Source organism: Pleurodeles waltl, chromosome 11, assembly GCF_031143425.1.
Source record: "Pleurodeles waltl isolate 20211129_DDA chromosome 11, aPleWal1.hap1.20221129, whole genome shotgun sequence".
NCBI classification, from domain to species: domain Eukaryota; kingdom Metazoa; phylum Chordata; class Amphibia; order Caudata; family Salamandridae; genus Pleurodeles; species Pleurodeles waltl.
The window spans coordinates 861,284,351-861,310,632 of NC_090450.1; the positions used below are offsets into that span (position 1 = coordinate 861,284,351).

At 41.0% G+C, this 26,282-nt stretch overlaps 1 protein-coding gene across 1 annotated transcript in view; it reads right to left on the bottom strand.

The window, feature by feature from the left end:
* The window catches only part of GRK3 (G protein-coupled receptor kinase 3), a 1,092,546-nt gene that overhangs the window by 434,736 nt on the left and 631,528 nt on the right, over positions 1-26,282 (bottom strand). Inside the window, exon 4 of the mRNA XM_069214703.1 lies at positions 2,897-2,998. Within this exon, the coding sequence (XP_069070804.1) occupies positions 2,897-2,998 (102 nt within the window). The remainder of the gene's footprint in view (positions 1-2,896; positions 2,999-26,282) is intronic.

A 26,282-nucleotide genomic window follows, 5' to 3' on the forward strand; every position in this document is an offset into this window, starting at 1 on the left:
CTTCAGGTCTACCTGTGTAGCTTTTAAACCTGCAGGCAAACCTCTCATAACTCTTTTAGACCGCAAAGAAGCCTACTTTTAAATAATAAATAGCTAACCCTTAATTAGGTCTAATAGACAACAAGAGAGGATGCCTTGCACTTAAAAGAGGTATATACACAAGTTTAATGATGGCATATTCCTACAGTGATTAATTCACAAACGTTATTTTCACTGTACAGGGCTGCAGCTGATTCTATAAAAAATACTGACATGCAATTAAAATACTATTTTTGCTAACTTTGGTTTTTGATAAGCTAGATATATGATTAACCATTATTTGTAATGCTTATTACAAATCGAATTGTTGGATGTTTGGTAAATATACAGGAAATTTAGTTTTTTTAAAGTTAGACTTTGCTTGCCTGAACTTTTCAGAGGGGAAATTAATATGCCAGCAGCTTCTTCCTGTGAGGTGTGAAAACTGTAGGAGAAACTTAAAATAGAAGCCCTTTGATCCCAGGTCCAGCGGTTGCTAGATTGGCATCATCCCAGGGAAAGGAGAGCAGGCCCCAGAACAAATCTGATGTGGTTGCGGAGTGGAGTCTGCTCATTTCCCTAGGCATAGCCCTGGCTGGTCCACCAACCTGCTCCAGGGCAGGAGGGTTCTGCCACATTAGGTTTCACATAGAATAGTGCACTGTGAGATACTTTACAGTAAGGTAAACAGGATATGCTGCAAACGAGAGAGGTGCTGCCCATGGGAAGCTAGTGCCCATTGGTAAGGAAGCGTCTAGGAGTGACCTCCAACCACTACCTACTGAATCCTATAAATGTTGCACCTCACCCCCTGCTCCTCATAACACTTTTTTGACTGTGGAAGAGCCAAAAAGAACAAGAGGACTGGACTTGCTGTCTGTGAGCTATGTGACAACTTAAGAGGCTGGGCCTGGCCGCACCTGTACCTAGGACTGAAATGCAGGCTGTCCTCCTGTGTGGGGATAAAGACATAACAAGTTGCAGGAGACATTGTTCTTGCCCTCTACTGGAGTGAGTCCTGACCTTTAAGTGGTGGCTAGTGCCAGGAATCGTGTGGTTTGCATGGTTCCTGTTATTTTGGGACCTTGTCTGAAGGTGCTTTGTGTATTAGGGAAATTATTGATGCCAAGGAAGTACCAACCTTGTTGTGGGATCTTGAAAGCTTATCAAGTTACTCAATGATATTTCCTGAAGATGGTGTGGACTAAGTTCCCATCGAGGATGGACGTTTCTTACAGGCAGAACATTCAAAATGCTTGGATGCGTGCATATTTTATTAATTTTATTTTTAGTGGCATATTGTTTGAATAAAAAGACATTGTATTTCCTTGGACAAATAACCCTGATCCATTTTCATTTTTTAAAATATGTGTCTAAGTAGTGTATGGCTGAAACTAAGTCCACTAGCCACCAGACGTTTCCAAACCTTACTGTTCTATTCAAAGGGAGTCTCACAGACAGTAGAAAGGACCAAGCTGGATTTTCCTTTTGTTTTCTTCCCCAGAGGGGTTGCTCAACAACACCTTGTTTTTGGCAGTAGTGTTGGGGCTACTCTGTAGGTAGGGGTTTGAGGGACCTATCTTCGCATCTACAGAACCCCAGTACTCAAGTGAGTGGAGCTTGACATCCAGAAAGTCTGAAAAGTTTAGACTTATAAAACCTATAGAAATTACATAGGACCTTTTGGCAAAGGTATCCCATTTCAAAAACATTTCCTCAGTTACAGCTTCAAGTTTGCCTCGCTGGAGGATTTTGAGCTCCAGAAAAAAAAATAAGGGCAAAGACATTTTGGCCGGGCAATGGCACAAAAAGTATTCGACGGAAGACATAATTCCTTAATTCACAAAATTTAAATAGTCCCGTTTTGTCTGCCAAAACCAATGGCTTCAGATGGATCTTGTCCAACACTATCCAAATTCAAGTGGACTTAAATGGATACAGCACCTTTAACCATGACCAACTTGAGCATTTCAACTTATATTTCAAAGACTATGGTAGAAAGTTAAATCTTTAATTAGGGTGACTAACTAGGTGCATCCGACCTTCCCTTCATTGCTGTAGACCTGTAATCGTGCCTAGGTCCTGGTCAAACTGGAACACTGACTTCTGATTTGTGCCTTACTTTTTCGTGGCTCATTTTGCCCTTAAACTTTAAAGTATTATATTCATTTTATGTAATTTTCGAAATAACAGTCTCTATTTTTAGAAAATGGCTGTGATATTTTTTTTATTGTGTCCGGTTTTGACTTTTTAACACTTTTAGTATTGCTAACATATTTTCCTCAAGTTGAACCTGCCTACCCTGTGCCATAGATATCCAGATTCATTTATTGAACCTATATGTTGGACCTGATAAGAAGTCAGACTTATTATATGGGAAGGATTCACACCTACCCCAGCTAATAACGCATTATATTCCAGGATCCCATAGGCCGTTCAGTTCTAGATGACAAAGCGAAAATCAGGCAAAAGAAAGCAGAATAAGTGCAGATAGGACATGAATATTGTTTGAGGAGTTTAATATTTACTACCACACAAGAATGAAGAAACAAAGCGTGTATGTGAAAGTTTAGAACATGGCACACACACTAAACATATGCTGTAACTGGATTGCCTCTTGTTATGTTTTGTGCACATTTCAGGTTTAGCACTTGAGCCACTGTGTGATAAAGTTTCAGTCCATTATTAACTTGCAAAAATCACGTCAGGTACCTGGGTAAATATGGGCACTTCAAAATCGGTAAACAAAATTCGGCAGTTGTCCATCGTGGGTTACTCCATACGATTTTGTGTTGTGCTCTAAATTATATCAAGTATATGTAACAAAAACTAACCAAGTGCCCAAGCTCAATACCTCGTAAAAAAAGTAGAAACTTACGTGTGAACAAGATAACAATTCTTTCATTATATATGTATCATATATTTGTCGGCTTCTACAAAGGCGCTCTTCCTGTGAATCCAGCTTTTCATATTCTTTTATCTGCAAATAAAACGAAAGCAATTAGTCAACTTCATTAAGTATTTTTTTATCATGTTACTTAAAACAATCAATACAGCATACATCCATGAGTACATTTTAAAGGAAACACACTTTCACGAATATCTATCTATCTATCTATCTATCTATCTATCTATCTATCTATCTATCTATCTATCTATCTATCTATCTATCTATCTATCTATCTACAGGCAGCAGGCTCCTTTACAATGGCAAGGAGCGTCGCCCCCCTGGCTAAGCCAGGAGCTGAACAATTAAACAGTATTTCTTTATTGTTTCATCTTTCAGCTGTTAGCTCAGCCAGCAACATGTGTAGTGAGGGCCATGGGAGGTGGGAGGAAGCGAGAGTGCACCTAAGAGTGCATGCGTGTTTGGCCGGCCGTCTTAGGCCAGCCAACACTCATGCGTACTTAGGATTCTCCAAACCCGGCTGTGTTGAACAGTCGGGCTGGAGATACTGCACAGACCCTAGGGCAGTGTCTGAGCAGCAGTTCAAGCCGCTCAGACCAATCCTGATGCTGCTTTCACGCCAGGTTTAACATCAAAGTAGTGCCAGGATTGCTGGAGAGCCTGTGCTGGTGTCCCAGTGAGTGCTGGGACACCAGAAGAAGAAGAGCAAGGCAGCAGGAGATGGCAACGATGGGAAGAGGTACGTTGTTTTTATCAGTGTTTTATTCACCTCTCACACCGTCCCTCCCCTGGAGATTTGCAGTGGCCATCGCTGTCTATCTATCTATATATAGATTACAAAAACAAATGATAAAACCACTGAGAAAAAAATGAAACAGTTTAGTTAAAGTTGGAATGAAAGCACAAGATGTGAAAGCCTAAAAGACTATTATGGGGGTCATTCTAACCCTGGCGGTAAAAACCGCCAGGGCGAACGACCGCGGTAGCACCGCCAACAGGCTGGCGGTGCACTGCTGGGCATTCTGACCGCGGCGGTTCAGCCGCGGCCAGAAACGGAAAGTCGGCGGTGTACCGCCGACTTTCCACTGCCCTTGAGAATCCTCCATGGCGGCGGAGCGTGCTCCGCCGCCATGGGGATTCTGACACCCCCTACCGCCATCCTGTTCCTGGCGGTTCTCCCGCCGGGAACAGGATGGCGGTAGGGGGTGCCGCGGGGCCCCTGGGGGCCCCTGCAGTGCCCATGCCAATGGCATGGGCACTGCAGGGGCCCCCGTAAGAGGGCCCCAAAAAGAATTTCAGTGTCTGCCTAGCAGACACTGAAATTCGCGACGGGTGCAACTGCACCCGTCGCACCTTCCCACTCCGCCGGCTCAATTCTGAGCCGGCGTCCTCGTGGGAAGGGTGTTTCCCGCTGGGCTGGCGGGCGGACTTTCGGCGGTCGCCCGCCAGCCCAGTGGGAAACCCAGAATGACCGCCGTGGTCTTTTGACCGCGGTACGGTCTTCTGGCGGTTCCCGCTTGGCGGGCGGATATATTCATCAGGCATGGTAGTGACAGGACTTTAACTCCATGTCTCTGCAGACGTTTAATGGATCAAAATGCTTACAGCAGCAAGAGAGTAATATTTTCAGTGATTGAGTGACTAAAACCGTGCTTGACTTTAGCCGGGTCATTGCCAGCACTCTTTTGAGGACCAGCACTTATTTTTCCTCATCAGACATTTCCCAAGAGCAAGAGACAGAATAGCACACACAAGACTGAGGAAGAGCAGGATGTAAAAACTGAAGCAAATGGAGAAATCAGGGGCCTGCAAGAGTGAGATAAAGGAGCAGGGAGTGTCTGGCAGTTGATTCAGGACCAAGGCGTTGACATTTAATAACACCAGCCCTTGTCATCTGAGCATTGCTTTGGGCACCAGCACTCCTTTTCCAAATTAAGCACTGGACTAAAAGCATTATTTAAAGTTTGGGTAATGATCTACTAACTTGCCAAGTGGCAAATGCCGGGCTCTTACAGCGCAGTAGAAAATCTCAAGACGTATTGAGAGAGTGCCACTAGTTTGGCCAGGCTCGTTCTGACAACGTGACTGGAGCAGAGTCATTTGAAATGTAAGGCTGGATAGGTGTATGCCATGTAGGCTAGCCAGTAACTATTTGTTTTCCAGAAACAAATCCCAAAGATGAGAAATGTCTTAAAAATTAAACAGACATGACTGACGCATTTGGAGTTTTCTCGCAGTAAGGTCATTATTTACATGGCAGTCATAAACGGGATTAAAGGGCCTCCAGGGAGAATGGGAGAGTATTAATACAGTATAGCGCTTGGCGGACAAACATCAATGATTATCATGGAAAGATAACACTATCCATCATGCTTATAATTTCATCTAGGTTCAAATAGAACAAGTCCATGTCTGATTTTAATGTACACTTGCTGCAACCAATCTAAAAGCAGAGAGAAAAATATGGGAATAAACTCAAGTGCATCATAGTATGACTATGCAACTCAATTCAGATCACTTAGGTCATCATTACAAGTTTTTTTTGGAATAGAGTGAAGTATGTACCACACGCTTTAATTTCCATTACCCCAGGGTGAGGTATTTACCCGACGTGGTAAATATCTCTTATTCAGAGATTTCAACAGGGAGACACAGCATAACACACAAAGGGGGTCATTCCGACCCCGGCGGGCTGGGGTCGGCGGGAGCACCGCCAACAGGCTGGCGGTGCTCCTGAGGGCATTCTGACCGCGGCGGTATGGCCGCGGTCAGAACCGGAAAACCGGCAGTGTCCCGCCGGTTTTCCGCTGCCCTGAGGAATCCCCCATGGCTGCGCCGCCATTGGGGATTCCGACCCCCTCACCGCCATCCTGTTCCTGGCGGTTTCGACCACCAGGAACAGGATGGCGGTGAGGGGTGTCGTGGGGCCCCTGGGGGCCCCTGCAGTGCCCATGCCATTAAGAGGGCCCCACTTTGAATTTCAGTGTCTGCTTAGCAGACACTGAAATTCGCGACGGGTGCTACTGCACCCGTCGCACACCTTCCACTCCGCCGGCTCCATTCGGAGCCGGCTTCCTCGTGGAAGGGTGTTTCCCACTGGGCTGGCGGGCGGCCTTTTGGCGGTCGCCCGCCAGCCCAGTGGGAAACCCAGAATGACCGCCGCGGTCTTTTGACCGCGGGACGGTCTTCTGGCGGTCCCAGCCAGGCCGGCGGCTACCGCCGCCGGCCGGGGTCAGAATGACCCCCAAAATCAGTTTAACACACCAAAAGCCTCATGCCTTGCCTTTTATTCTATACATTTTCTCCTAATTTTGGCAGATATGACCTGTCTGAATTTACCAGAAGAAAACTGCAAAGGTGTGATAATCATCACATAACTTGCAAATCAGATCCCTGGATAAATATGTGTGTGTGTGTGTGTGTGTGTGTGTGAATTTAGCCCTAACCTGTAATGAGGGGATCAATAATAAAAAATAAAAAAAAAATATGAAAAGGAAAGAAAACATCTCACTAAACCACCGAATAGGGTAGATTGCTTGTTATGTTAACAAGACAGCCTTATTGTTGATATCAATAGATGAAAAAAACACAAATTGTCTCATAATAATAGGAGGGATTTGCGCAGGGGGGCAGAAAAAGCTGCTCCACTGATAATCAGGGCCTTCGAAATATTGAGCTGAGGAAATCGTCTTTTGAACTCATAGTAGTTTATGCTATTTGTAACAATCTTGAATTGGTATTGAAAAGTTGGACTTGGAATGGAAGAATATAAATTTAACCTGAACCGAAAATACTACTTTAACACTGAGGTCTTACAAGCCATCACTTGTTTGGTACACATCTATCAAATTCAGTCTTAGGTGCATATATAAGAGCCAATTTAAATCGTAGATTTTCCCTAAACCCATATACAAAAATGTGGAGGAATAATTTGAAAAGAATGTCATTGCCCACAAGGCAATACTGAAAACAAGGTTTGAAATGTATTATTTGTCTGCCCTTATTATCTGAGGTATATGTTTCTTATGAATAAAGCAAAAAATATAACTTTACGCTGTTGTTCAAAATGTACTGGTTCTGCAACCATACCTCCTTATCATCAGGTTTTTTTACACTTGAGTCAATCCATTCAGTATGTAGTTTTTTTTTAGATCTATAGGTGTGCTTGTGGTTTTTTTTAAGAGACTTGTAATAAAGTAGAACTAGACGTGTTAAATCAATCTCAATGACTCTTTTTGTGCAACGAATATATTTAACTTTTGTATATTTTACTGAACTACTTAGGCATTCACCAGTAAACCTAAAAAACATTTTTATGGTTCTGGTCTGATGGTTGTGGTCGGTTACCCCCTAGCCTTAGAAGTGAGATGAATCAACACAATGACAACAGCAGAGATTTGGCTCAAGAAAAATGTTTTTAATTATTTCCTATGAGCAAGTCAGAACTGTTTTTAATAGCTTCCTATCAACAAGCTTTCTATAAACTAAATGGTTGCCTATCTGTCTTTAACAATGTGTAGGGTTCCTTCCTACAGAACACAAAGAACTGGCAGAGTTCAGGCATGTCCCATTATCGTACAGCACAGAAACGCAGGACGTTCAGCTAATCACATAGTTCACGCTTTAGCATATAAATTAGTTCTACTCATCTCAACACTGAAGACAAGATTGCTAGACCAAAGATTCACGGGTCTACGAGAGGCCTCTCTGGACCATAGAGAGACAGGAGAGTAAAAAAGGAAATGTTGTGTTGAATGCTTACATTCATCGTTATTCTACTGGAGGGGGTGGATGAGGAAACTTGAGAGGATAGGGCTTACAAGGGCCATTCTGGAATTCTGCTTGCTGAAAGTTCATTCATTAGGTTTTGGGCAGGGATACTTCATCTGTACTCTTCGATTATATGTCTCTATTGTCTTGTATGATGTGGACGAACTGAATAAACAGTTGTTATAAAAAAATGATATGGCTGAAATATCTGATGCCAACAACAAGAATCCGACATAACTGGAAGCTCCCAAAATCGGAAGACTTTATTTAGAATTTGGCAGAAATGGTACACCAAATAAAATTTGTGGCACATGACCTGTTCACAATATTACAGGAGCATTATAATGATAGCCACTTTAAGTAAGGCAGAGGGTCACATGCCACATTTTTACGGAGTACCCTATCCGTAAGGCTCTAGTTCTTAGCCCTTATAAGCACCGCTGAGGGTTGCCCTTTATCAACAGTTTTATACACAGCAGCGATTGAAGCATTAACATGTTTACATTTTCTTGTGCACAGATGGCTGTCTTTCACATTCCGACATTAGCTCTGCTTTTAGAATACAGTAAGCAATGCCATGAAGACAAGGTGCCCTTAACATAAGGAATCCATCAATGACTCACAAAACAATGGACTCTGATCATTCAACAGGTCAAACACTAACCAACTCAGTTGAGGTTACATTACGGATCCCTGCAATGCATGAAGCTAGATGCATTAGCCATAAATGTTCCACAATAATTCTATAATTGCTAATGTTAAAGTAGTTACCACCTTTGGCAAAACACTGCCAAAACATATACACAATGTCCAGGGAGATGTATTACAGTTGATTGCATTTTTCTATCAGAAACAAACACCCAAAGTTCAGTTTATTTCATAAAAGAATAAGTGGTTGTCTCCTCATGCATCATAGACACAGTTCACTGTTCATGTCTTGTATTTTGTGATTGCATGTGGGATAAAATCGTGTGGGGTGGCCTGCGCTTAATTTGGTTGGCCATAGACCTCACAACACTGTAGCAACTGGCCTGGCCCAGTAGGATTTAGACATCAGAGTTGGCTGAGCCTAGGCCATAAGAGTCCAAGCATTTCCCTCACCTCTAATTGAAATGCAGGAACCCAGAGATGAGTAGTGGGGCTTTTACTGATTTGTGTTGGATGACGCAATACCACCTACCTTTAAATGACCTCCAAAGTCTCTAAAAAGTCTATGTGCCTATGCTCCTAAATAAATCATCTTGGTTTCAGTGTGAATTGTGCAGTTACGCATAAAACGTTGCTGCAGCCTTGATGCCTAAATGCCATGAGGATTGGACCTTGCTCGTGGTGCCTTAACATTTTCTGCCAAGGCTACTACTGGATGTTCACATAGACTGTCCTTTGGTGCAGATCGGTCCTTCCAGATATCTCTAATACGATTAGATCATGCAAGGTTGTGCTGGTCACGTAAACACTGAATCTTGATTTTGGGGTGCTTCAGCTCTTTGGTCATTGCTACAGTCAGTGACAATGATACTGGCATCACACGCTAAGCTGACATAGTTTCAGATTCCAGGACTGCAAACTTGTTCCCTTCAAAACACAAAGACAGCTCTGCAGCCCCTTTGGGAACGCCAAAGGACCAGCCTCAGAAGAAGCCAAATGCCCATGTAAACAAAGATGCTTAAGATTATTTTCCAAACCACTCTCGACATGGCGAACCTCCAATATTGTTTTCAGCAATTTAAGAAGAAACTCTCTTCAACTCCTCTAAAGACGTTCCTGATGTTAAATCAGTTAAAGAAGCTCCTGAGCAAGATCAGATATGGGCCAAACAGCACGGATCAAAATCTAGCTTCAAGAGCAGAAGAGCCACTTGCAATAAAACAATCTACACATCAGCTGAATCCCTAGAGTGGTAAAGCCAATCAAACTAGATGATTATATCTGGATGAGTTGCTTTAAAAACCAACCTGAATTGCAATATATACACCTAGATCACACTCAGAGTGTGATCAGACCACCAAGGAAAAAGGGTTTGTTCTTTATACAGTGCAAAGGAAAAAGCCATTAGAGCTGCAAGAAAATGTAAAAATTTAACATTTTACAGAGATCACATAACAATCTTCCAGGACATTTCCCACTGACCATATAATCTGTCATCAACAGGAGGTGATGGAAATGCTGGGTGTTAGAAATTGGGTTTCTGGTTGGCTAGGGTATGCACCTAAGCCAGGAAGAACCCTCCCACTCTAGTCAGGGTAAGGGAGTTACATGTCCAGGATAACCCCTGCTCACCCCCTTGGTAGCTTGACACGAGCAGTCAGGCCTATCACAGAGGCAATGTGTAAAGTGTTTGCACAACACACACAACACACGTGATGCACTTTCCCCACCACAAAGGAAACACAACACCAAGTTATATAAAAATAAACTGTATTGTACACAACACTATTAGACCAAACACAACATGTCAGTTTACTTATTATTCTGCAACATAAGCAGTAGTCAGGAACACATTACTATAAAAATGCACTTTTCATGAAAGGATCATAAATGCCCATACCAGGATCATTAGAAAACATATAGCAAGTCATAAAAACATATTAGCATAACATGCCCATAAAAGGAACATCAGCACATATATGGCACATCATGAAGAAAACAGGTTAAAATGGATACCCATAACATGGAACATATGCAAGCATATGGGCCATCGTAAAAAATGCCCAAAACAGCATGTTGCAGGTAAAAGAGTACCTGTCTTCTTATGAGGAAAAGCCAGCTCTAGTGCCACGATGTAAACAGGGGGCCCCTCGCACTCCCTGTGCAGAACGGGGCCGTTTGGTGATTTTGGGGGTGGCACGCACCACCTCTGGTTTTTAGATCAGGGTCCCTCCGGGGACCTGCTCTTGGGCCTCCCCCCAGACCACTACGGGCCCTCAAAGGGGGGGCAAAGCCAAAAAACCACAAGGTGGCCCAGCGGCGACACGGTGCCCATGGCAGAATAACTGGAACTTCACGCTCCTTTGGCAGTGACCAGGAGGGAGGAGGGACTCGCCCTCACCTTCCCCCTCGTCCTGCTCTCTGTGTGGCCCTAGGGCTCCGGAGGGGCCTCTGATGATCTCCTCTCCCTCCTGGGACCATCAGCTCCTCACTCGTCCGCACCCAACCTAGTGCAGGAGTGTACAACCCAGGTCGCAGCGGTGATATCGGCCCAAGTGAGGGCCTTCTGGTGCCCCGAGGGCACTCCTTGGAGTATACCTCGCCCTGGGGGCACCGATAGGAGCGCTCTTGCTCTGCTCTCACTTTCTTGGTGCCCCATGGGCACTGGAAGGAGTGGGCTTCCCACGCGCTCGGTAATCGGAAAACACCTGGGTTGCGTCGGTGATTACCCTCACATCAACGCGCTTCCCAAAGTGCTGGGGGCAGTTTTTGGCACAACAGCACACTTTCAGAGCATGAAACAAATCAAAAGAAAGCGCTTCCAACGCACTTTGAGATAATCAAATGGAGCGCTTTCCAGGTGCTATGTAATCAGGGAGAAGCACTCCTCCTGCGCCTTAACAGATGATGGCAGGGGTTAGGTGTCAGGTGCCACAGTGCAGGTGAAATTAGCTTTAATGAAGCTTTGTATATATAGGCCAAAGTCATGCATTGACACTTTATTTGTGGGTACGAGTGAATGTAGGCATGTGTTTTTGTTTCAGAGTAAATGGACATTTATGTTGAATGGGCAAGACCCTGCAATACCGGGGATATATTATATTTGTGGACTCAATACTTATTATCGTCTTCCAAGAGGATGGTATAGTTTTCCCAAAGATTTACCAGATGGAGAATTTGAAAAAGTTTCCGAAAACAACATAATTACATCATAGGAGGCAGAGGATGGAGTCTTCTTCTGCGATAGTGGGAGATATATTTGGTGCGGTGATTCCTTCACTGGGAGGCATCCTGAATTCGATCAAGATTCAAAAGTTGTCTACTATTGTGGATAACATGCTGACAAATTTTTCAGGGGCAATACTCCTGATAGATACTGAATTAGCTGCGAATAGTGCTATGATTCTTCAAAATCGTCTTGCTTTAGACATTCTTTTAGCGAAGGATGGCAGAGTCTGTAAAATGATTAACTCTAGGCATTGCTGTTCTTACATACCTAACAAGAATAAAGAGATAAGAGACTTACTTACTAATCTGACTAACACAAGTAGGGATTTGTCTATTAGGAATAGGGGGATTATGTAAATTGTGCAAAATAATTAAATTGAAAAGGTCTAAAAAGAATCAGAGGAGGGAAGAGAAGAGAAGGGAAAGAACCTATAGGGAAAATACAAAGAAGAGACACAATTTTGAAGAAATAGAGTTATATATTATGGGAGGTAAATTGGTGTGATGACACAATTACTCATCAGAGGAGGGACTGCTGAAGCAGATGTCTTAATTAGAAATTTATTAATGAGTGTTTATGTATTTTGAATACTGAATTATGTAGAAAATGAATAACGTAGAAAATGAATTTGCACGTTTAAAATTGTGGCCTCAAACAATGGCCACCAGTCTTCACAAAATGTACTAATTAACTGATTAATATGTATGAAATATTGAAAATGTATTAGATTAATGTAGTAATATGTCATATTGAGAGTTATGAAATATGTTCGTGCTTATTAATTAGGCCTTAACTTAGCGAGTGTCTTGGCCTAGTTTTGCCAGGCCTCATGCAAAAGCTGTATTTCTTAGCATTTAATAGAAAATGCTGACAGAGTGAATTAACTGTGAAATGTTCATTGTTTTAATAAAATGCTTAGCAGAAGCTTTTCATGAGAGCCAACTAACAGGAGACAGTGTCCTTAAAAGTGTAACGATTGTGTGTAATATGTATGAGAAGTACTTTCCCAGGACGTGAACAATGAAGACACTGACTGGAGAAGAAGATGCAACAAAATTGATACCTGACGACCTGGATGATGAGAACATTGTAAAGTAGACCAATCAATGTTGTGTGAATGGAGAAATATTAGAATTCATAGATTTGTTATAAGAAAATTATTGGATAGAGTAATAACATACGATTATCTGACCAATTGAAAATTAGGGGATAGTTTGGGTGACATTGATATAACAACGTGACAGAGGGAAATGATTTCAGATTTTAGGAGAGAGACCTTACTCAGTCCTTATTCAGATTTAATGCGATATTGAGAAGATGAGACTCGAGATTCTTTCATTGGGCTCATACTCTCTGACTGAGATGCTGATGTGTTGCTGATCGATTGATGACCTGAGGATGAAGACTGATTCTGTTTGCTGACCCATACCATGGATATGTAGATATGACAATATGACTGAAATGCATTTTTATGCCTTTTCTTTCTAGGTACCAACTGCGCTGTCTTGATTAGTTTTCCTTAGCTAGATATTTTCTATATTCAGGTTCTAAATTGTTTTGCATGAAGCCTAACATGCTGATGCTAATCTTGGTTCGTTGAGGTTAGCTACATGATGACTGACAATTTGCAGAGACAAATGATTGATGAACTATCTTGCTGAACTATATGGATTATGTAATATTATTGAAGCTGACTTTGCTAATGATTTGCACTGATGCTTTAGTATGTATTGTGATTCAAGCTTTGGTTAGATTATGTTTCTTGCGTCTTTTGGTTAATCAGTATTAATCTTATATGTGTTTGATTTGATTTTGAGATTAATCCACATGACTTTAGAATTGTTAATAAGGGAAATAAACGTAATAAACTTTAACTAAAGGTGTGGTTATTCATGACCTTTCAGTCATGGCGCGTGACAATTACTGACTCCATTGATTACTGATTATTGATTTGACTATTGATATTTAATTATTGTGTATTGATTATTGTTTCTACACTGGAGCTATGGTAAGAACATCTTAAACGAGTCAAAAGGTTCATCGACCTCTACGCATCCCCTTGTAAGTTTACTTATTAAGGACCGACATGCTAACAGAGTCCTATAGCAAATAGCGAGAGGTCAGAAAAAACAGGAGGCAAAAAGTCTGGGGATCTCAGACAGTGATGGCTTCACACCTCTATGGGACAATTAAACTCCTGATAAAAATACTTTTTAAAACAAATACTGGCTTTGTGAATGGAGCGGTGCATGACAATTTTGTAACATACCGATTAATCATGATTTTTTTTTAGTGAAGATGAGCTTTAGACAATAACAGTAGAGTTATGAACAATAGAGATATCATGAGGAGAAGGCACTCAACAGCCGCCTCTGGTACCTCATTACTTTGTCACTATGTAAATTGGGTCTATCAACCGTTAATAGTCTACTTTTGATCTCCAAAAGTGTGCATTTACTCCCCTTCAAAAAATCAACATGTTTACCACCCACATGCTCTTTACTCTCCTGTGAGAACAGCCCACCACACTCTTCTTAAATCATGTCAGTTGGTTTCCTACCAACACTAGAGCTTAGTGTTATTACTTTGTTGTGTTTTTCTAGTCAGTTCATGAACTATGCATTTTACAGTGCTGAGACGCCACCTCATCGTCCCAACTGCTCCACTCTACTAATCCTTGCCTTCTCTCTGATCCGAATCCCTGTGTACATTTCACTATTGTTCATTTCATCTTCTGGCTCAGTTTCACTGGAATGTGCTCCTGCCTGAGGCTCCCCTACACTGCCAAGAAAACTCCTATGTTCCCTATGTCCATGGAACTCTCTGCCCATTTATATAGCCCTCTGTTGATGTCACTGCAAATGCCATCACTTCTTGTAACCTGCTCCCACATGCTCATCTGAAATATGGACTATAAAAATCATATAACTAGTATTATGTTATTTATCTTAACTCATCATCCAAGGAACCATCCACCACATAGCTTTAAATAGTCAGTGAAGTACTTCCTGTCCTTACATACCAGCTTGCCTGCTCACAGAAGTAGATGACTGCACCCTTCCCTCACACTGACTGATTGATTTTGGTGTGTGAACCTCCAGTATTCAGAGTTCCTATGGCTTGGAGCCAATTTAAATGCCATGTTCTGGTGCTGCAAAAGTTAACCCTCTAGAAGAAGGAAACAAGAGCAGCTTGAGGTGACTAGATTTTCAAGTCTTTTCACTTAGTACTATTTTGCTCCACTTATCCTGGTTTGTACCACTTGGTTTGCTACTGATGCAACCCCTGACCTGCAACTGGTGCCCCATGACACAGCGGTGGGAAAGGGAGCTGGTATGGATGGAGCACTTAGTTCAGCTCTTTAGCTGCTGCTGATTTTCATGACTTTCTCCATCCCTGGCATGGTCTGCAGTGAGTGGGATACTGCATGTGGCTGCATGGTTCCATGGTGCGCAGGCAGATTGCTGGTTTGGGTGTTTGGCTCTCCAGTTGTTACCTTATTGTCATTGCTTGACATCCTCCAAATGCAGTGAATCTGATGTGGTGGCCCATTTGGACAAAATGCCTTAAGTGGGGAGATCTCTGGTCATGTCAGCAGAAGGTGTGTGAAGGCAGGAAAAAGTAGCCTATCTCCAAATATCACCATCCCAGGAAATAATGAGGCTCAAGAAGCAGCTAACAAGGTGCTGAGACTGTGTGGTTGGACTGAGGTGGGTGAGGTTGTGTATTCCAAAGAAGAGCACTGATCTGGCCATGGAATAAAAATGATTTGACCTCTGCACAAATATATAGCTGCCCATGAGTTCCACACCGGAGCAGCTGTCCAGACACAAAATGGGCTATGTAGCCCAGAAAGAAAGAAAACCTTAATATTATCAAAAGATCAAGACTCCATTCTTTTACTTTACATCTCCCTATGCCTGTCCACAGGCATGATCACAACAGGGGATCACTATCTGCAGATCTCTCGTTCCTTACTGTCAGCTTCCCTGGCCGAAAACTTCTGTTTGATATAAATATCCCCACGCCCTCAGTTTTTCTCTTAAAAGAACACACTTTTACTGGGTTACTTTGCCATGCCGACTACCGCTGCTAAAACCCTAATGCACAAAACAAATAAATTACTGATAAATAGTTCAGTGCATTTACATACTTAGTATATTTACCTTCAAATATGTGTTTGGTTATCACTGTAAACGTGTTGCTTTAAGCCTTTTTTTTTAGGTCGGGTGTTAGCTAAGACCTTTTAATTCTAGTAAAATTATAGGTATAATTACAGGGGCTCTCAGCCATCTCTCTTCATTCATTTGTCTCTTGTGGAATTCAGTTATTTTCCAGACACTACTGGATACTGCATAGGGCAGTGGGTCAGGCCACTTCAGCCACTCGCTTAAGTGCACTTATAACTGCACTTCCCTATGCCGTGCTAGGGTGTATTTTAATTCAAGATTACAGTTATACTTGTAAACGAGTTAGTTTGGTTTCAGAGCACATGTATGTCTTACTTGTATGTTTTCCTATTTTGCTTTCAGTGCTCTTGTATGTAGTCTTTATATAGATATTGAACTGTTATAATACTAACTCAATTTGTACCATTTACTCCAATTCGTGCGCCTCTATCTATCCATATCTATCTATCTATCTATCTATCTATCTATCTATCTATCTATCTATCTATCTATCTATCTATACCTTCATCTGACTTTGGAATTGTATATGTCTTTGCAAATGCATCTCCAAAACCGACTCCATCTATTCATCTTTGCAACCAATCATGTCTGCCCATCTAACTAAGCAACTCAATTTATACAAGTCTATCTATCTATCTATCTATCTATCTATCTATCTATCTATCTATCTATCTATCTATCTAGCTAGCTATCATTCTATATATTTTTGCAACCCTGTCCATCTATTTTATTAAAGATTTACAAAGCATTACAAAAAAAGCATTAGCAAAGGTAGGAGGTTTGCATCCAATGCCAGACTGATTGGCTTTGCCAATGCTTTTCAAAGTTTTCAAGATAACTTCTATTTTGAAGCCTATTGTATCTGTCAGCTTCTGCTGCTGACAGACAGACATAAATACATGTCACAGAAATGCAATCGAAAAGGATAGAAACTTTAATTATTAGGTCTCAACCACACACTCTTTGAAAGTAGATTACTATTTAAATGTGCTGTTCGTGTCTCTATCAAACCATAATGCATCTCCTGTTTTCTTACCAACGTTGAAAGACTTAAATTGTTCCTAAAAATACAACGAATAAAGTGACAAGTGACAATCTATGAGTCACACTGCGTATTAAAAAGCAAAGTATAGCTATAGCTATTTTAACACAATGGAATGGTGCATATTTGAAGATTCCAAGACAGGTTGTACATTCTTGTACAATTGATTACCACATGAATAAACAACTGCAAGATGCCACTGATGTTTACAAACTGATTACAACATTTTCAATATTTTCATTGTATAAATACATTGTTTGTATTAAGTGACAATTTCAGAATCATATGTACCACAGAGATAAAAATGAATTTTCAAATTAAAAATGTTGTATTAACACACCCTGCTACATGCTGCTATTGATAATATGTATAACAATGAAGCACGGTTTTTTGTAGCCAAAGCGTGCACACATACCCACATGTGGGAACTAGAAAGGTACACTGATTCTCCACAAATGCATGGTCAGAAGTGTTCTGAAGTCACTTGCATCAGGTGTTGCAAACGCAGCTCCATGGCAACTGATTAGAGGTGCTGATGGAAGAAGCCGTGTGCGCGAGGAGTGTAAGCTGTTTAAGGGCTAAACTGAGATCCACAATCATCCAAACAATAATGTGTGACGCTAGCCCCACACTGTACAGAATGAGCAAATACACTGAATCCTCTCAAGAGGCTTACCTGGTTTCATCCCCCAAGAAACCCCCGGAGAAACAGTACTGAGAAAATGGTACGTTGAGGAGCATATTGTCCAAGTATATTGGCTAGAAAACAATATGTTTTAGACGCTTCTGAAGCGGGGATCTTGTAAGGAACTCTGAAGGGTTGCTTGTGCCCGTGAGCATCATACCTCTGCAGCATCAAATACACACTTCCAGGTACAGCAAAACAATGTTCGCAGTAAAGCAGCAATAATCTTTATTTGATGTACAGGGACCAAGCAAAGCACAGCCATCATAAATACCAACCAGCTAGAGACATCAGCAATTGTAATTACTGTTCCAGGGGATTTTTACGCCAACCCAGATCATGTGTCATTGAAAACGTAATCAGACTTCCTGTGTCTTTAGGAATATACCTGCAGAAGTGTTGCCATCGCGTACTGACTGATGTCATCTAATGCTTTGTGCATCCAATATGAAAGGGGTTGCTAGGATATGATGCTGCCCTTACATCAAGGCACTTCTCAGTTATGTTCACAACAGGGATCTGAGCACCTAGGCAGTGGGCTCCTCATTTATAACTGCGGGCCAGCTACAGAATGACTGTGGTCACTTTGCTTCTCAATATTGTTTGACTAGTGCTTATGAATTTATTTGACAGGGCTAGCTCAATCATTCAACTTTTTAGAGTTCAATAATGTCTCTTATACAGCTTAATCATATTTTATATTCTACTGAAATATTCCCTCTGAAGCAGTTTAATTGTGACCCAAGGCATAGGTCATATATCATATATGTCCCAGGTGCTGCTCCGTTTTACCTGATAGTGCAGATTAATGTGGGCTCAGTGCTGCTCTCGTTACCATTTACACTCTTCATTTGTGCCTCTTGTGCTGCATAACAAGGACTCATGGTGCAGCTAGATTCTTCACCCCTTCACCTCTTCCGAGCATCCTTCTTTTCTGGTGTTCAGCTGAGAGCAACAGGACCCACCCTGAAGTGAGAATGAAGTGGTGGCATTGGAGATAGAAAATCTGATGCATGTAGCTCTTTGGTACTGAAGACGATGAGGCAATTAGGTACTTCCTCTGCTCCCGTGGCCGGCCCCACAACAACCCACTGCTTTACTCAACTTAATGTACATTTCGCGCAGGCCTACTAACAATTAAATGCCTTCTTCTGGTCAAACGACCTAGTCAGATTGTATCTTGATAAAAAGCCTAGTTCGCTATAGTCAATCCCAAAGTTTAGAATAGATGAATTATTTAGAAGAAAATACGATTCTAAGAATAATAATTTTTAGATTTGTACTTGGAAGCACTGAACTGTATTTGTTTGTGCTCTCTTCATTACATGTACTGGCAAATATCCTCCTATATTAAAAAAAGAAATGGGAAATGATTTTTCTTTTCATAAAATGGATATTTGCCTGAGTACTCTCCCTACTGTTCCTCAATTCCCCAACTCCCCCAGCTCTCCCGCCTCACCTTCCCTTTTCTATGACCCCACTTCCTTTGCTTTCCTCTAGTTGCTGAAGCCGCAGTAACTTCATGGACTTTTTCTCCCTATAACGTATATGACCTATGACTGATTTTGACAACGTATGTCACGCTGCTCTTCAGCTTTTGTTAATGTCTGTGTTTTAAGCAAATTCAATAAACAAATTAAAAAAAGAATTGGTAAATGATAACAAAGATGGCAATCACTGATTTTACTGATGCCTTCTATAACTGCAATGGAATCACTGGCAAAGCCAATAGCATCAGGCTGTCATCTAGGAATGTTGTTCTGTATACCATTCCCGGATGGCCAGCACGTTGTGTCTAGACGAGGCATCTTGGTGAATTGTAACAGCAATCTTAGTGATAATGAGAAAATATACAAAAACTTGCTAAGAAGAACCAGTGAGTGAGGCAAGGGAAGGAGAGAAAGAGCGCGAGGTGGGAAGCAAGCGTAGTGACAGATAAAGATGAGTGGGGGTGAAGCCTCCATACCTAGAGAAAAGAGGTAAGCCCAGGTACTCTCAATGGTTGCAAAAAGACTATGTTGTATGTAGGAAATCAAGTTGTTAGTTGTACTGGATGGTAAGCCTGCACAAGTAATAGGTCCACAAATTTCCACTTACTGGGAACCAATCACCCCTTTGTGGTGCTTGACTCTTTCAGGGTAGCGAAGCAGAGCAGTTCAAGGCCTACTCAGGGGAGGTGTGTGGGTTAATAATCACCATTTGTTAGCACACAATAATAACACTCAATAAATGACTGTCCATGGTTTTCGCAGTCTGAGGGTCCAGCAGCAAAAAACACACACATAGTTCTCCCCTTTACACAAGTGTTTTTAAAGGGGGTTGAAGGTTCTAGAAGCAAAGCACCCCTGACTACTCTTAGGGTGACATGTCACCTCTCAACCCCTGTCCACAACCGTCCTGTACAGCATGCTGGGACAATTCAAAATGGCATCACCTAGGGGTCACTAGTCACATCTGCTTCTGGGGTCTCAGATTGGCCCTTCACTGACATCACTGGTAGGGCCTTTCTGAGCACATTTTTAAAGAGCAGCCCCCTCCTGTGTTTGCTCCAGTACTCTGGGCTCCTGCTTTTTTTCAGTGGGCTCGGACTATCCCCAACCTTGGTGGAGGGTAGTAGGTAATTAACAAATGCATATTTTTAGCCCCACCCTTTCCTACTCACGAGCTGAGGAAAGAACTGCTAATTACTCTTTTTGTGTGGGGTGGCCTTTGTTCCTGCTGCTGGAGAGAAATGTAATTAATGTGGCACTACAAGGTGACAAAAGGTTTGGGGTCTGATCCTCAACTGAGCCAGAGAAATATGACAATTATAGATGATCCATAAGTTGTACAGATATCCTCTTGGAAGCATCAGATTTGGTTTTCTCTGGACTTTGTAGGCCAAAGAGAAGCAAAACTGCACTCTAAAGCAGTTTTCCCCGTATATGTATAGTAAAGTGTCACTTCAGATGAATCAATAAATCACACTGACTTTCCTAGGAGTGCACACTAACATTATAAAGCCTACCCTGGGTCAATATCTAATTCTGCTGACCCCTCTGCCGACCCTGGTAACCGTACACAGGTAGGCTACCTGTGTGCAGTTACCAGGCTGTGCACCACATTAGTCACACATGTGCAGCCTGCACACATGGATCCATGTGCCATGTGATTACCATGGGTGAGAGACATGCAATGAGTGTTACCAAAATTAAAACTTTCAAAACCAAATGATCCAAAAAGCAAAGAACCTAGGTGCACTGAATGGGCAGAACCCAACTGCAACATCATAGAAACTTGCAAAAGAAAACAAGGTACCCTGACATCAGTAGTGGAAGGATATTCTCATCCAGTTAGTTAGGAAGCTGAAAGCAAAATACTCCAAGACAAACACAATAGGGAAGAAAGCCATTGAATCAGAAGCAGGAGATTTAAATGGGCAAAAAAGCAATCTCATCATTAGCAGGGTGCAGAGCCACAATAATCCTATGTAAAAATATTGTAAATCTGTCAGTAGCAAGAACACAGATACTAGCAAGTTGGGACATTTGCCACAGTCTAGCCGACCGAAATCAAAACTGAAATCCAAGAGTAACTGTATTCAATAAACAAACCATGGTGAAGATTTACTAAAAGTTTGACATTGCAGCAGTGCATGAAGTGCTGTAGAAATGGTAAAAATGTGCAGAGCTGTATTTGGAAAGAGCTTTCATCAATGGTATCATTGGATCAGTTTGCGCAAAACAATTGTGTTAGCATACGCCTAAGTATCGCACCACAACACCAAGGCAAGGCAGCAATGTCCTGCATGACAATTGCCCTTGCAGGGCACCACCCAATACACATTTCAATGTGATCATACTGTCCAAGTTTAGGGTGCACCAAAAGTGTAACCTTATGGGAAATACACATGACACATGGAACTATGGGCCATATGTACAAAAGCTTTTTCCTATAGACACAGAATGGGTAAAATCCTTTGTTACATCTGGCCCTATAATACAATATTCCCCTTGCTCATTTTTGCGCCTGGTTTCATTTGGCTCTAGGATTTTACACACGGCTAGTTTACTGTACTGTACAATATCTCTTTGTCTGAAATCTTTAGGTGCTTGGCAGCGTTCTCATCCAATTACATCCCTTTCCATTACTATTCTTCGGTTTAATGCTATGCAAAAACAAAGCTATTTAGTGTTGTACTAGCGACAAATTTTCAGCACAAACTATTTTTTTTCTTGGGGAACTTGATCAACGCCGCCATTTGCCCACTTTGTGTTATGTAGTACCTGCTCGTGTCGCAGAAGCGCCCACAAATGAGCAGAGTAAATCTGAGCCTTTGACTACCCTGTATGCGGTCATGGATTTCTAAGGTCCATGAAGTTCAACTTCTTTCGTTTTAAGACTGTGTCTAAATTAACTAACGTCAGACATATGTTCCAAAATAAATAGAAAAATGCTTCATTATAAACTCGTAGCCATGTATTTTGTAATGAAGAACACAGGTAAATGGGAAATATCCCAACTTATTGGTAGAAAACTCCTTAGTAATCACCAGTGTTATAAATCTCTAAACCTTATCCACCAGGCCTTCAAATTTTTTAAATGAGTCTGCAAGTATTGCATTGGCAGAGATTAATCTAAAGATTAATATCTTCATAACTAATTTCGTGTGAAAAATACTGTTTAAAAGACATTATTGAAATATTGGCTAATCAGTTTCTGTGAAATTATTTCATATGTTGGTGGTTTAAATGGTTAGGTATTAAGTTATCTCCAAAAGATAAAGATCGTAAGGAAAAGACGTTAATGAAATAAACATGTTAAAAAGTCTTAAACATACATGTCTGCAGGCAGGGTACTCTGTGCGAGATAAGTAAACAATATAGTAAAGGAAAGGTTTTGAATGTAAGATTAAATCTATGAGCAAACTTTATTAACCTTCATGTTTGAAATTCTTCGAATGAAATTTAAACAAATCCAGGATTCTGTTCTATCTCATTTAGTGCGATGGAAATAAAGTTCTGGGCAACTGAAAGGGAGTTCTTTTCATTTTGGTAAGGGGAGAACTATACCTCAGCTGAACACACGCATAAGTATTCCATCCATCCAAAAGGACGTGCCAGAAATAGAAATGAAGCAAACCCACAGCCATTCATAAGGCATCCTAATCTGGTACGCAAATACAAAATGAATTAAAAAAAACTTTAGAATCCAAATTGTTTTCAGTACTTCAAACAGTATTTTCCCATTAAAACAGAAGCAAAAAACCCAAATCTGCAGAAAACGCGACCTGATTTGCATTATATACACCTAATAAATTCGCACTCTTCATTATGTTTACCTTAAGTCTATTTGAACTAAATTGAACACCACAGTGTTGCGTACTATGCAGAAATGTGGATGATTTTGAACCTACAATTGATACCACAACCCTGCTGACTTTGCACCAAGATTTTGCATTTAACCATGATATTGCACCTAATGTGATCTTGCAACTAAATCTGATGTTGCACCTAAACATGATAGCACGCTCCTCCTGATGTCACTTCAAGGAAAATTTTGCACATAAACTGTGATGTTTGCTCCTATAAATGTTTTCAATTTTTTTTCTCTAAATGTGATACTGAAAATCTGCGATCTTTTGAACCAAGGGTGATTTTGCAGCGAAAAGTTAGCTTTGTACCTACATATAATTTTGTGCCTACATGCCAATTGACTCCTGAAGGTTTTCCACACACATGGTGATGTTGCACTAAGGGTGATTTTGCACTTCAATCTGCTGTCATACAAATGTGAGAGCATACCAATGTTCAACTTTTCCACCTAATGTGACATATTTCTACTACGTTTTTCCGTACAAAGCAACACATGACTGCTGTGTATTGTGGCCGGCCCAAAGAGAAAATGTTTCTCATGATCAATAGCCATAATATGATCACCTAATTTTATGGCCATCCAATGTAAATAAAGAGAGTTTCATATCAGACTGGAACTCAGGATGAATATAACAACACTTCACAGTTCCTATTCCTACCATGTCTATGAAAAACTACCCTCAAATATTACAAAAAACCCTGAGACATGTCGGCCAACCTGGCAATTCTAATAACTGACGAATAGTTTAGTCTCATACTCGTCTCCATTATAAATTATCTTTTTTTACTAAGAAAATACCCTCTTGGATTAAAGTATCAAAGAACACCAATAATTCTTATGTGAAAAAGATTATCTCAGGTCACCATAACAGAAAAATCAAACTGAATGTAAATGGGTATGCCAATATCGGCACATGTTTTAAATACTCTAAAGGTGTTAAACATTTCTTCCATAGAGAGAGAAGTTAATATTGATACCAAGTATTTAATCTATAGTGACACATCTAGCTCACCTTCCTCCACTCCCCACCTACCAATTATTAGCCATACACTCCATAGGGAATGACACTACTATGTCCACTTAAATGAAGATAGCATAAATCATAATTCTGATAAAAGCTACTCCTACACTGACACAGTCCAAAATATTGCAAAGTACCATACCTACAGCCCTCTCGGTACCCATTAATCTGGCTTCCTCCTTCACCCATCAATCCAGTACTGTACAGAACAACAAAACAACAACAAAACAACAACAAACAAACTGACTCTTCGGTAAATGTCTCAACCACTGATAGGCATGACCCAATTGAGGGTATGATTACTAGCTTCATACTTTATTACTGCCACTTACCTCTGACCAGACAACAACTGTATTAACCACTTTTCAAAATTACCTTCTATTTCACCTATATGAGATGATAAAAAGCCTGCAACCCATTTCATCCATCACTCTGCAACAGACTCTCTCCTCCTAAGTGATTACTTCCCTACTCTTTTGTTATACCTCACTTAATACTCCTACACACCACCAACCAAGGTTTTGGAGGTTTCCTCCACAAACCTTGTTTGAATTGCACCCCATTAAACCAAAATATATATGTTCACAGATCCCATGTTCTTACAACAAACTCCTGAGCTAGACATCTTGACATAATCACCTTTCGGTCTAATTATGCATGCTTTGAAGAAAGATCTGTCAACCCAGTGGCTCTTCTACCAAATACATTCATGATGCAGTTTTGACCTACCGGCCGTGGGCCTTGTTGCAAATTCCATATCAGCCCCACCCAAGATTCGAACAATGATGGTAATTTGGTTGTTCTAAATCATTTCACTAGGATACATCAACCTAAACCTTCATGTAACATAAGAGAAAGTGGAGGAATGCAATTAACCACAAAAGGGCCTTTAAGTGCAAACTGATACACTCAATTAACTCTTCTTCATTTTAATGCCCCACTAGCCACCTGGAGGCAAAACGTTTTATTGATGATTGTCTCTGCTATACCACTGCTACACCTCAGCCTGCAACATGGATCTCCTGGGAGATTACCACCTCCTTAGGAAAAAGATGAAAACATCTGTACTTTCCTCCTCAATTCCTTCCTACTTGATAACAACCATCTACAGTATTCCACTGCCCCACTTACAATAAAGAGATGTTCATAAAAAACACAAAGGTGCAACCATTGCACATTGGATTGGGAAAGCCAAGTATTCATTCCTTTCAGGTCCTGGCCTTTACAAACTCTTCCCATGAACATAAATGCAGAAAAAAATAAAAGCTAGACACCTCAAACACATTGATAACAAGAACTGGCAAAGTCAGCAGGTCAGGCTTTAATGTGCTAATATGGGCATGGGCATGAGCACAGACTATTTGTGCTGCCTCTTTCTGTGCCTCCTATTTCTGTGCCTTGTGTTTTTTTAATGCCTAAACTTGTGGTTCTGTTTTTATTTAACCCAATAAGCTTGCAGTGCTGATGCCACAACAGACCAACAACTTGGGGAAAATACTCCACCCTCCTTTGAAATACTTAATCCAGTTAATAGGAGGGACTAAACTACTGTCTGCACTCTCTACGACTGATAGTCCTCGATCAAGATAAAAGCAGAAGTGTAGTACTTATCTCTGGCCTAAAACATGTGGAGCAGAGTAATTTAGGCTTCATCCCCATTTGTCACAGAAGCAAAATATATGTGTATATGACACTATATACTTTGGGCGCCTCAGTGCTTAATTTGTGAATAAAAACGTGCCTGTGCCCAAAGCTCTCTTCTGAAACATGTGGCTGCTGCAATTAAATGTCCAAGCATGGAGTTCTGAGGCAGTGTAATCCTGAACCCATCTCGGGCCTCTTCAATCCATTTACAGCCACTAACTTCCCCTTCAGCTCACTCCTGCAGCTTTCTGATTTCTCCCATTGTGACGCTTTTTCGTTTTTCTCTTCCTTCATCTTTGCCATGTGTCTTTTACTCCTAGTAAATGCTTGAGGCAGAAGAATAAGTGCCAGGCCTCAAAAATGAGTGCCAGTGTTACGCACCAGAAACAACATGCACAAATTAAGGAATGGTAACTTTATTAATGCAAACTGAAGCACCAAAACATAGTACTGAGGTGTATTCACTGTAGAAACTAGTGTTTTACACAAGTGTGTTCTATTGTTTAGCTTCACAAGAAGATTCGTAGTTATCATTTATATTTGTTTTTAAAGATACACTGTATTTTATTGAAAGTACATTGCATATGTAATCATGAATTCAATTATGTACGCTTTGTATTTATTCTGACATTATGCATGCACATATAATTGTGCATTCAAAGTACACATTGGAAATAATTAATTAAAGTTAACTTGATTAGACCTTTATTTCTTAACATGAAATTTATTTTTCCTTACTCTGTATGTTTCATTTTCTATGCAGGTGTGTATT